This window comes from Sceloporus undulatus, chromosome 4 (genome assembly GCF_019175285.1).
Source record: "Sceloporus undulatus isolate JIND9_A2432 ecotype Alabama chromosome 4, SceUnd_v1.1, whole genome shotgun sequence".
NCBI classification, from domain to species: domain Eukaryota; kingdom Metazoa; phylum Chordata; class Lepidosauria; order Squamata; family Phrynosomatidae; genus Sceloporus; species Sceloporus undulatus.
Window position 1 is genome coordinate 120,553,196 of NC_056525.1, and position 13,607 is coordinate 120,566,802.

Genomic DNA, 13,607 nt, shown 5'->3' on the forward strand with positions numbered 1-13,607 from the left:
GCACTGGAGGACCTAGAGATTCCTAGAGAGAACATATGAATCAAATCCATGAATCATCAAATCTGCAAATATGAAAGCTGCAAAAGAGGGACGAGTATACATTTTAAATCAATGCCAGTAGGTCTGCTTGTACACAAGTTGTACAGAAGCAGTCTCTCTCCATAGAGGCAGGTAGATTTGGATCCCCTGGCACCCCTGTGAGTACAATGGGCCCATTCAGGTGGTGCCCACTTCATGCCCAGCCAGGAGCCTCCTCTGTTGTTGGCCTGGCACCAAGATGGTTAAAGGGAGGGGGAGGCAGTGACGTCTGAGGGCCCTCCTCTCTCTCTCTCTCTCTCTCTCTCTCTCTCTGCAGACACACTGACACATACACACACCCAGCACACACCCAGAGGCACAAAGGAGACCCCCAGTGGCTCCCTGCCTGCCTCCTCCTTGCCTCCTTCCCTGCCTGGTCCCCAGAGGAGAGCAGCACCATGACCGAGACCACCAAGACCCACGTCATCCTCCTGGCCTGTGGCAGCTTCAACCCCATCACCAAGGGACACATCCAGATGTTCGGTCAGTGGGGCCTGGCAGGGGAAGAGGGGGGTCTCTCTCTGTGTGTCTGGGGGGGGGGGGGAAATAGAGCAAGGCAGGGATCATGGGGTTGGGAGAGAGAAAGGAGCATCCATCTCCCAGGCAGAGATTGCGGCAGAGAGGAAGGGAAGGGAGGAAAAAGGGAAGGAAAGAGAGGCAGAGAGAGAGGGAAGAAGGAAAGCAAAGCAATGGAAAGGAAGGGAGAGAGAAGAAGAAGGAAAGAAAGAAGGCAGGAAAGAAGGAAAGGAAAGGGAGGGAGGAAGAATGGAAAAGAATGGAAGAGAGGAAAGGAAGGAAGGAAAAAGAGGGAAAGAAGGAAGGAAGGAAGGAAGGAAGGAAGGAAGGAAAGAAGGGGAGAGAAGGGAGGGAAGAGAGGAAAAAAGGAAAAGAAGGAAAGGAAGAGGGAGCAGAGGAAGGAAGGGAGGGAGGGAGTTAGGAAAAAGAAAGGAAGGAAGGAAGGAAAGGGAGGGAAGAGGGAGAGGATGAAAGAAGGCAGGGAGGAAAAAGAGGAAAGGAAGAAAAGATAGGAAAGAAGGAGAGGTAAGGGGAGGAAGGAAGGAAGGAAGGAGAGAGAGAGCTGCTGGTGTTTTTGTTTTGTTTTTTTGCTGTCGATCCCCTGGATGGAGGGGAGGCAGGGCTCTTCTGGGAGGGGGCTGGGGAGGGCAAGGTCTAGTTTAGAGGGGAGGGGGCTCCCTAAGAAAGGTGTGTGGGTGTTGTTCTGGATGGATTCCTCGGGAGGAAGGGTTGGTGGGGTAGAGACCAGCTAGGGGGGAGGATCGTGGCCCACGAGGAGGAGGAGGAGGAGGAGAGGAGGGTCTGGGCTGTGCCCTCTACTCTGCCACCCTGTGATAGAGGGAGCTGGGTGCCTCCTTGAGTAGGACCAATGCACCAAGGGCCCCTTGAGCATCATAATGCAGAAGCCCATTTGGGCCAGCAGACGTGGGCTGTGTCTGGAAACAATGTGGCTCTTGTGTTTTGTAAACAGCTCCTTCTGGCATCCACACATCCTCCCTTTTTGCAACATCTTGGGCATGTGCCTCTCAGTCCCTCCTAATGTGTGAAAGAGCTTTTCTCATGCTCAGGGCATCAGTGTGGGATTCTTTGAAGGGCGAGAAAGGAGTTGTTGGGTGCTGGTGTGAAACCAGGGGGTGTGATGTGGAGGAAAGACCTGGTGGGTGGTGGTGTGCTATTTCTGAGTCCTAGGCCCATACAGAAGTGTACAGTGCCAACTATGTTTATTTTGGCTGCCAGAGTGGATTTGAAGTGGCATGTCTTGGGAGGGGACCCTGTGATCCAGTTGTGTGCCCACACTTGTGGTAGCATGCATCCATCCCATGTACGCTCTATGTGTGGCGTCAATCCTGGCTGGTTGTCATACTCCACCATCACCCTTTGATACACATTTTTTAATATACAATTTAAAAACAGTTAAAGAATGACAACATAGGCCCAAAACACACAGCAGAAACAATCCAGTTTGAGTCCGCTTGAACTGACCTGGATCAGTGCTAGGGAATCCTGGGAATTGTTGTTTAGTGGCACCAGAGCACTCTAGCAGAGAAGGCTAAATGTCACACAAAACTACACTTCCCAGAATTCCCTAGCATTGAATCAGGGCAGTTCAAGTGGTCTCAAACTGGATTGTTTCTGCAGTGTGTTTTGGCCCACACTTTGATTTCCCTTTTCTTTGAAAGAACAGTTTAGGAGGAGCTGAATATAATCTAATATTTGGAATCCAATAAACCCGGGTGCTAATAGGTATCCATAATGCTCATGTTACTATGCCCTTATACTTATGGAGTCTATATGGAATGATGGTTTTGATGGCTGTTTGCCTGCCTTGGTTTGGCAGGAGGTTGAAGGGCGTTTGCTGTCCACAGCTTTCAGTGCTGAAATGGCTCCATGGTGGAGAAGAGGAAAGACATACTGTATATACTAGTCTCCATCATGTTGTTTCAGTTGGCTAGCCTTGGCAACCTTTTAATGCAGTTGGAGTGGATGCTTCGGCTAAACAGCCATTCATTGAGAAAACTGTGAGGCCCAAATGAGAAAGTTGTCTTGGTTTCTTAAAAAAAGAACAACAACACTAGAGATAGGGGAAATTCTCAAGGGAGGACTTCTTGCCATTCTCTCCTATGTTCACTTTCTAAATACTGCTCAGAAATGCAGCTCCCATCGGTGGGATTCCACTGGAATCTTTCAACACATCCAGGAGAAATCCTCCACCGATTCACAAGAAGGAGAAAGACACACAGCGTGGTAAATAATGCAGATGCTTTGCATGTTAACAATTGATTTGCGTCTGCTCCAGAGGACCACTCTCCAGCTTTCTTTGCAAGATGGCCTGGCCATGTGGCTTCCATCCTGGGTCAAGGCAATAATGCCTCAAAGAGTTTTGCTACAGGACCGAGCAAGGCCAGGCTCTTAGGTGTGTCTAGACAGGGGCCGACGTTTAAAGGGGATTTGAAAAAGCCCAGCGCTCAGGGATAGCAGCGTTTTAGTCTGGCACATCAGTGTATGCAAATACTGGGCTGCAGATGAAATAAATCTGAATGAACACAATCACACAGTTGCTGATAATACAATAGAGGATGATGAGAAGCAGGAAGGCATCTTTCCTCCTGCCAGTGCCTGCTGTGCCAGCATTTCACATTACTGCAAACGCTCACCAAGGTTATCACATCTGCACAGGTTTCCTTTAAGAGCCCATGACTCCACCGTGAAATGCCAGGATTTGCATCCTAGGGAACGTCCTGTCCATGTAGTCCTTTCATTTTCTATGTGTCAGCAAAAGGAGGTGGGGAACCCTGGCTAGAGCGCTCACGCAATGCAATGCAATGCAAGAAAAGGCCTACAGTACCCAGTTAACTAATTCCTGTGAAGTCCTTGCCCCTCCAATCTGTCAGCTTTGCCTTCAGAAGGGATTGTCTGCAAACATTGTTTGCACCTCTTAAACCCGGTTTGAGAGCCAGCATGGCGTAGTGATTTGAGCACTGAACTATGACCCTGGAGACTGGGATTCGAATCCCTACACATCCACGGAATCCCAGTGGGTGACTTTGAGCAAGTCACATTCTCTCAGCCTCAGAGGAAGGCAACAGTAAACTACCTCCAAATAAATATTGCCAAAAAACAAAAACAAAAAAACCCTGCACTGTGATAGGTTCGCCATAAGTCGAAAATGACATGAGGGCACACAATAACAAAACGAGAAGCCAGGTTTTATCTCATGGTCATAAGCAAATCAGTACATATGCTGGGAAATCCTTTCCAAGCATTCCAGGGTTGTGCAGGATTTGAAGAAAGATACTGCTGAAAATTTTAGAAACAAACCACGAATCCTCATATGTATTTAGTGAAAGCTTTGATATACCATTTGCATCTCCTGGCCCCTTCAAATGCCCTCAACCAGTATTAATAATAATAATTAATAATAAAATTTTATTTATATCCCACCCCTCTACGAAACCCAATTGAGGCGGCTTACAACATTAAAATTATACATTCCCAAGACCATCCATTCCCACTCCCCTGCATCCTACATAATGTATTTTCCCTACAAGGTAAACTTTCTTCCTTTGGCTGCCTTGCCACTTTTGTTCCTTGTTTTAATTTCAGGTGGGGATTTCTAATGTTTCAACTAAGCCCGAGAATACTTTTAAAACCCATATGTTAAACAACACTTTCCACTGAACTAGGAACATTGAACAGCAACAGCAGAATCCCATAAACTGTATTTAAAGATACAACAATATCTCCATCCATTTATGCATGTTGTTTGCTTTTAAAATTCCTTGGGCATTTTAGGTTGATTGTAACTGAATATTTTTTCAGTTTATTGTAACTTGGGAGTTGGAGTGGGAGAAACATCAATGGTGAACCAGAGGCTCACAAACCAAACACTATAAGATAAACTTCTCTTTCTGTACTTGATCTCTCTTGATTTGATGGAGATGGGGGAAGGCAGTTAGCCAGACAAGCACAGATATTCACGTTTCGTTATGAGCATCACAACTCCCATTTCTTTGTTTAAACAACTCATTATACTTTGCTTTTTTTTTGCCTCTTTCTTTTTATTGCTTCTTCTATAATCTGTCATAGAGGTTGAAGGATGCCCCACAGATATTGGACTGCAACTCCCAGGATTCCTCAGTATTGGCTATGTAACATAAGGCTCCTGGGATTTATGGTTCACCTTTGTTATGGATGGTTAGCTTCATAGGGCAGATACTTTTTTTTGTTGTTGTTTCTGTTATAGAGAGTATAAAAGTACAGATCATAGATGGCAGAATATACATTAGAGTAGGTAACAATACTAGTTTATCTTAAAATGTTCTCATAGACCTGTTACAGACAGCCAAAATAAAGCTGCTTCGAGTCACAGTGGAGGTATGGCGTTTCAATGATGCATGCATCCTAAGAGTCCAGAAGCCACACCAAAGCCACACTCCAGTCCTTAGGGCTAGAGCGTGGCTTTGGTGCGACTTCTGGACTCATGCATCATTGAAACATCAAACCTCCACTGTGACTCGAAGCAGCTTTATTTTGGCTGTCTGTAACAGGCCCTAGATTGTGTGATTCCCAAACTCTGGTCTTCCAGGTGTTTTGGACTTCAGCTCTCAGAAATCTCAGCCATCTTGGCCAATAGTCTGGAATTCTGGGAGCTGATGTCCAAAAACCTGGAAGGTCAGAGTTTGCAGATTACTGTCATGGAGCTTATATCTAGAGAAGGCACTGGATGTTTGAACTTTTGAAACACAGCAGTATATGTCAAGTATTATAATGCCTTCCAATACTGCTACACTTGGGCCTCTGTATCCATGTATTCTTTATCCAAGGATTCGACCATTCACAGCTTGAAAATATTTTTTAAAAATATATAAATTCTAAAAAGCAAACCTTGATTTTGCCTTTTTTTATATAAGGGACATCATTTTACTATGCCACAGTATTCAATGGGACTTGAGCATTGACAGACGGATGGTGGAGGTGGTGGTTCTGGAGCCAAACCCCAGCAGATAGCAAGGGTCCACTATATTACTATTAGTAATAGTAATAATAGTCATAGTATTAAAATTGTATGACTGCGATTTAGTTAAATATTGCTATATTTATCATCATCATCATCATTTATTTATTTATCACATGGCACTTAAGAAACAGTTACAGAATAAAATATAACTATTTCAATAATATCAAATACTTAAATAATATTGCTGGGGATAGCACACCCACACCAAGTAGCTGCTGCATTAAATAGCCCTTAAATATGTAGATTATGAGAAGTTTATATTGTCTTGGTCTGCCATTGTTTTGTTGTCTTAAAATACTGAGCTTTTTAAAATGCAGTGAAATTGGAACACTTGGTTTTAAATGTGAATATCTCATTATGTTTGTAAGAAGCTGTCGTTACTAATAATAATTAGACAGAGATTGATTAATCTAGAGCACTATTGGGAAGACAAGTAAGATCTCCATTTTAAAAACAAACTAAGCAATTTTAATCTCCCACATCCAAGGCAAAATTTTAATTCTGTAACCATCCACCCAGAAGCAGTTTAGAATTACTACTATTGATACAGAATGCTCCTGCTTAGGAGACGCTGTGCAATAAACCTACTGGCTCATGCTTTTCAATGTTACACAGTTCTTCTATGATTCTTCCATTCTACCCAGGTTTAAAAATGTAGCTTCATTCTAATTCTAACCCTTGCATGGTACTCCCAGACCTTTTAATTCCTTTAATTAATTCCTTTTAATTCCTCCCAAACCTCTTTTAATTCCTTTAGGGTTGTACATTGGCATAAAAGTAACACAATTTTAATCTGAGGATTTCTTGAACTAAGGTCCAAAATGCACTGCAGAAATAATCCAGTTTGAGACCACTTTAACTGCCCTGGCTCATTACTAGGGAATTCTGAGAACTGTAGTTTTGAGAGACATTTAGCCTTCTCTGACAGAGAGCTCTGGTGCCACAATAAAGCACAATTCCCAGGATTCCCTAGCACTGAGCCAGGGCAGTTGAAGCAGTCTCAAACTGGATTATTTCTGCACTGTATTTTTGGACCTAATTTTCCTTCACATTTCCACCATGCAGGATGTAGACAGCAATTCAGGATCTCCATGATGGAGGTGACTGGTGCCTTCAGATCATGAAAACGGCAAAGGGAGCATGGTACTAACAAATCGTTGGATAATTAGTCAGGAGAAACTAAGGGCCTGTACAGACAGGCCAAAATAAAGCTGCTTTGGGTCTCTTTGGAGGTACGTATGCTGTTTAAATGACACATGAATCTTAAGAGACCAGAAGCAGTGCCAAAGCTGCACTCCGGTCCTTAGGACTGGAGCATGGCTTTGGCACGGCTTCCTGTCTCTTAGGATGTAAACATACACGTGCAACCAAGCAGGGGGAAAGAGTGAATTGAATGCCCTGAAATAAAGAACTATATGTCTCTCAGTTGTGGTACTGATAAGTAATAAAACAAGTTCATGTACTCCTAGAAGGGTAAAAACCATTGAAAAATAACTCAAGACAATCCCAGGATCTTGGAAAGGTAGCTAATCCCCCAAAGGATAGGGCCAGGATTCAAAAGGACCTTGACAGATTGGAGAGCTGGGCCAAAACTAACAAAATAGATTTCAACAGGAAAGGACTACATTTAGCAGGAAAATGTGGGCAGGAAAAAGGAAATGCAAAATGGGTGACACCTGGCTTTGTAACAGTACATGAGAAGAGGATCTAGGAGTCTTAGTAGATCACAGTGATGAAGCAGCCCCAAAAGCCAATGCAATTCTAGGCTTTGTCAACAAGAGAATGGTGTCCAGATCCAAAGAAGCAGTAGTGCCATTCTAGGCTGCTCAAGTACAGTGTCCAGTTGTGTGCAATTACAGTTCAAGAAGGATGTGGCCAAGCAGGGACCTGTCTACAGGAGAACGACCAAGAAGGTCTAATGTCTGGAAACCAAGCCCTATAAGGAATGGCTTACGCAGCTGGGTATGTTTGGTTTGGAGAAGAGAAAACTGAAAAGATAATAGAGGAATTAGATAACCATGTCTTGTAGAGGAGGAAGCAAGTTTGTGGTCTGCTACACCAGAGATTAGAATGTGAATCAATGGTTTCAAATTACAAGAGGGGAAAAATCCAGCTAAACATTAGGAAGAACTTTTTGGCTGCAAAAACTGTTTGACGGTGGAATAGACTGTCTTAGAGAACAGTAAATTCTCCTTCTTTGGAGGCATTTAAGCAGAGTTTGGATGACCATCTTTTGGGAGTCCTTTAGTTGAGTATTCATTCCTGGAAAACTATAGCTGTTGCTTTTTTAAAAAAATATTTCTGCACATTGTGCGACAATACATACACACTTTATAGATACTTTCCCAATTATTATTGGAGGGGCTTTGCCTGCTTCAAAAACAAACCAAAATGTGTATTTTGGAGACCTGAGAACCATGGACATAGAATATGTATTAACTTGGTCAACAGAAACTATATAATCTGCTCAGTTAACTGCCAAAGCAGAGCTAATATTGTCAAAGTACCATATGAGATGTGTATGCAAGAATTAAAAAATAAATAATTTCTTTCCTTTATAATTAACTTAAACCTCTGCCATGCCATTTTGCTACCGCAGGAAAAACTGGAGATGAAATTAACTTGAAACAAATGGTATTGCTCAGCCACAGGCCTCTCCTCCGGCTGTTGCACTCAGCATAGTTTCATTAAGTATTTATTTAGAAATAGGAAACAATCATATAGGTGTGTATGAATCTGTAGAATTTACTTTTAGCAGTGTGATACTTAGGGTGCATCTATACTGTAGAAATAATGCAGCTTGACACCACTTGAACTGCCATGATGGCGCCATCCTACAGAATCCTGGGGTTTGTAGTTTTGTGAGGTACCAGCACTCTTTGGCAGAGAAGATCTTGTAAAACTACACATCCCAGGTTTCCATAGGATGGAGCTACAGCACTTAGACTGGTGTCAAACAGCTTTATTTCTACTGTGTAAGTGCACCCTGTGTTACACAATACATATAATGTAGGTTCTTATGAAAATTGAATGTTTTATTGTATATTTCTGGACGAAGGACTGCATAGATATTATTCGACTGGAGATTGCATCATCACTCACCATTGGCTTGCTGGCTAGGGCTGATGGGACTTGTAGTCTATTGACATCTAGAGGGTTACACACTCCAAACGCCAGGTCCTCTATTTTCAGATCATAGAACAGATGATGCTATGGTTAATAGGCTTTACTTGCCAGGCCGGTGTGTATAGAAATATAGCCATAGCCATGGCAACCTGTGGTCTCAAGGAAACAAACCATCTTCTCCTAAGGCTTTCCTATCTGGTTGCCTGGCAACAAGTCTCTCGCCACAGGATCCCATCCGCCTTGCACAGCTATTTACAAGCCTGCTGTGTCAGTTTTGCAAGCTAAGGTTATTGTGTTGTTACCTGAATTGCCAAGTACTAAGAATGACTAGGAGATGTCATGGGTTTCCCTTTTATACAACATTCGGTGCAAAAGCTCACGTTAAAAACAATAAGGCAATCTTTGCAGTCTGAAAATCCATATTCTGCAAGTGACCTTCATCTAAATAGTCAGCAATAAATCCATTTGCTTGAATTAATTTGATTCCCTTCCCTCCTTGAGGTGTATGTGTGCGTGTTGCAAAATATACCCTTGTTTTTGCTTCCAAAGAGGTAAATGTAGGAAAAGAGCCAACTCCAATAAATAGGGATGGGCATCTATATCATCATGTCATCTTGTTTTTCTGTATTAAAGCATTAAAAGGTGTGAGATCTTATAGGCCAAGGAGGTACCATAAAATAAATGGATAGCAATCCACATGCTGTAGGGTTTGCTCTTTCTCCAGCGCATTTTAATTCTTTTTCACATCCCTAGCCTTTATGAGCTTCAAAGGGATTAGACTCTGCCAATAGCTATTCGTGGCCTCTTTAAAGAATTCTGTGTGCTTAAATATTTATCCAGCAACCTTTATTGCATTCTGGGAGAGATCAAATTGTCTCAGATGATGGCATTTAAAATAACCCCAGCTTTTTGTGTGCAAATTAATTCTGTTGGTGTGTCAAGGCACACACACTTTAAAGGGGGGACGTTTACACCTTAAAAATGAAAATGAAAATATCTCCTGCTTGAATACTTCCCATAAACCAACCCAACCAACCCAACAGAAGCAGTGTGCACTTAGAAACACAGTGCATCGGAGAAAATGGAAGCCTTAATTATTTTATGGGGTTTGTGGAAGCATTTAAACATGTTGACCTATTTCCCCCACAGTCTCAAGAGGTATAGTCCAAGAGAAGCTTTACCACACGATTCTGTTGATTGTATACATTGGCTCTTAAATGTAAAGTTTGTAATCTGCATGAAAAAGTAAAACTCAATGACATTTTTTAAATAGCTGAAGTTTTTGGTCTTTATAAATTACGTTCAAGTGAGAGCCAGCGTGGAATAGAGGTTTGAATGTTGGACTACAAAGGTTTGATTCCCACTCAGTCATGAAATCCATTGACCTCGCGCACATTACACACTCTCAGCCTCAGAGGATGGCAATGGCCAACCCCCTCTGAACAAATCTTGTCAAGTAAACCATAATACTGTATGTTCGTCTTAGGGTTGCCATAAGTCGGAAACTACTTGAAGGCACATACCACCACCACTATATTTTCATAGTTTCCCCCCCCATTTGGATAAATTTATTTTATATGGTTTACAAGCCAGCCTGCTTAGTTATTGGTTTGGCTAGGCCTGGGGGAGAAGGAAATATATACAGTTGGCCCTCCTTATCTACCATTTTATATCCACGGATTCAAGCATCCACAGCTTGAAAATGCTAAAAAAAGTATAAATTCCAAATAGCAAACCTTTATTTTCCATTTTATATAAAGGACACCATTTTGCTATGCCATTGTATTTAATGGGACTTGAGTATCCATGGATTTTGTTATCCACGGGGGATCCTGGAACCAAACCCCAGGGGATAGCAAGGACCCACTGTATTATACTTAAGGTCCATTACCCCACCCAGCCATTGGAAATCTTATTTAGCTTCTGGCTTTCAGAAAACATGGCATATTCAAGTATCTTCTTGCAAACTTGGAGGCTAAAAACTGGCAGTGCAAACCTACATCTAATCTGTTCAGATGTAAACCCATATGAGTTCAATTCTCAGGCCAGTACATACAAGATTTTAGTCTTGTGCTCTTAAAACAACCACAATGTAAGCTGAAATTCTCAAGAAGCTGAATTCTGGCAGCCAGAATGCATGTTATTCTTGCATAAAATCTAGGTTTCCTACCTCTAATCTGGGTCTAACTATGTTCCCAGTGACAACAATCACAGTGATTGATGGGGTTGGAGACTGCCATGTAGGGAGCCCAAAATGACTCCTTCCAAGGAGAATTATGCCTTGATCCAGCATTATGCAGCACCCTAAGAAGAGGAACATGTAGGCTTCTGATTGAGGCTTACATCCTACAAATAAAAGTAAAAGCTTCTCTAAGAGCTGCATTATATGTTATTACCTTTTACTGTTACAAGTAATTCAGCTTTGAATGTCAAGCCTCTGCAAATGCTCAGACTCTGCCGTTCTTGGTAGAGTACCATCTCCTTCTCTACTTCCATTATTCTTGACTTTTGACAAAAGGAGGCAGTGGGAAACGGTCCTCAGAGAATGGCTGACCTCTCAGGTTCACACCTTCTTGTTCATCATTTGATTGCTGCAAATAACAGATAACCTCTAACTTGTGAACAAAGTTTTTGAGATCTAGTGGAAAATCCATGCTTCCTGATGTTATCTTGAATACTCCATTTTTCAATATTCAATCGACATGAACAACAGATGCACTGTAAACTAGTATATTCATGAAGACTATCACTATCAGAGAAGTCGTACAGCTGGGGCAGGTAATAAAGAGGAGACCCAGAAAACCTGTATGCATGCCTATATCTGAGGAGAGCTGGTAGGTGGGCTTACCACCAAGTAACTTCCATCATCAGCCATTTGCATTGTATCATGTATCTTTCATTGCTGGAGGTTTTCGAAGTAAAGGGACTGTTATGTCCCTTGGAATTTGAGATCCTGTATGGTTAAACACAGACTTTTTAAACACAAGCCTTGCAAAACATGGAGAGGTCCTTGCAAGAGATGCTCTTGATGAAAGTCCCAGCAGGTGCATGCTTAAACATCAAGTTATATGAGACAAAGCTGAACAATTGTATGGAATCTAGTGTCTTGTCTAATTTGGTATCAGGAAAACAGAAAGTTAGGTTACAACTCAGGATGTGAAAATATGTTAGCTTAATTTTCATCGCATTTTTCGAAACCTAACAACATTCTTATCCTGTCCACATTCCTGTTTGGTCGCAATACTTTTTTGTTCTTCTCATATAGACATCCATTTGTGTTTCAGTGTCAACTTTTCCCTCAACATGTATACATTTTTGTAAGCTTTATCATTAAAACTAATGTTTACACGTTTTGCATTTATTAAAGGACACACATTTGTGCGCATTTTTCAAGCATATGTATTTTTAGATGTGAACATTTTCCTCCACATGTATTTCTGCATTTTTTAACACTAAAATACATCACAAGTCTCAGAAATATATAGATTGCTTAGACAATATGGGCTTTGATGTGTTGTCTATCTTAGAAGGCCTGAAACTTGATATTTTCAGAAGATAATGTGGATTTCTTTTCTTTCCCTAGATACAGGTTGAGCAAGATACTATTTGGTGATAGCAGTCAGATGATGCAAGCTGAGTCATGATTGCAGAAGTATACTCATAGTTTAGTTCAGATTGTTAATTTTTTTTATTAAGGACCTCTTGGGAAACACAGTCTGTATGCAGTTGAATCTGGCTCTGTACAGCATTGATTTCCTCTCAGATTTTCTCTGATGACAAAGCCTTTCCCCTCTTCCACTCTAGATAATTTTTTCAGCGTTCCAACCTAATTATGGTGGTATTGTTTAAACTAAAACTGAATCATTGTTATCTGCCTTTGTTTCCAATTTATGGTGATCCTAAGGTTGTTCTGGGTCTAAGAGAGTGACCTTCCCAAGGTCACTCAGTGGGTTTCCATGGCAGAGCGGGGAATCGAACCCTAATCTAGAGCAGTGGTTTCCAACCTTCCGAATGCCGTGACCCTTTAATACAGTTCCTCATGTTGTGGTTACCCCCAACCATAAAATCGGTTCCCAAAACCATCGGAAACCTGTGAAAGGGTTGTTCGACCCCAAAGGGGTTGCGGCCCACAAGTTGAGAACGGCTGCTCTAGAGTCGTAATGTTCAAATTACTACACCATGCTGGCTTTCCTTAACTCAAATGTTTATGTTAACTTCAGAAGTGTTTACCAGTCTTGGAGGGTTATAAGAACACAATGGGATAATCCATGTATAGTGTCTTAGACTCACTGAAATGGAGGAAGGTTGGGATACATATATGAAAAAGTAGTCCTGGAGTATACAGTTATAATTATAATTACTTGCAACGATTAAGTGTTCAATCCCAGGCTGGTAAATAGAAAAAGCAATGTGCCAAGACTTGATTGTAGAGCAACATGCCAGTTGTCTTGTATTACAGAGAACTTTATTGCACCCATTTCCCCCCCTGTTACAAGTACAGGAAGAGGATGCTTGTGTACGCACGCGACCAGCCAAAAACGGATTTTATCGCATGCCAAAGCGTCCTCCAAAAAGCCCCGGTCCATCCCCCGGCGCCAAGCTGTCCCCATTCAGTGCTGAGGGGCGTTAAATGTTCTGTTGGGTCTGAGTATTTTTGTATGAATGTGGGTGACTGGGACAGAATGTGATTTCTGCTGGTAGACTGTCAACCCTGCTGCAGTCCTGTCTTTAACTGGCTGAGTTGGTCTCAGTGGTGGTGTTGGCATTTCCCTAGCTCCTTTTGCTGTCAAAAGCAGCTCAGGACTCCACATCCTCCATGACTCTCCATGTGGTGTCTAGTGCCTCCTATGCTGCTGGCCATACTCTATAT

The 13,607-nt window shown here is 42.1% G+C and overlaps 1 protein-coding gene across 1 annotated transcript in view; it reads left to right on the forward strand.

Annotated features, from left to right (window-relative positions):
• The first annotated feature begins 327 nt into the window (after positions 1–327).
• NMNAT2 (nicotinamide nucleotide adenylyltransferase 2) overlaps positions 328–13,607 on the forward strand; it is an 89,588-nt gene continuing 76,308 nt past the window's right edge. Inside the window, exon 1 of the mRNA XM_042465826.1 lies at positions 328–561. Within this exon, the coding sequence (XP_042321760.1) occupies positions 477–561 (85 nt within the window). The 5' untranslated portion in view covers positions 328–476. The remainder of the gene's footprint in view (positions 562–13,607) is intronic.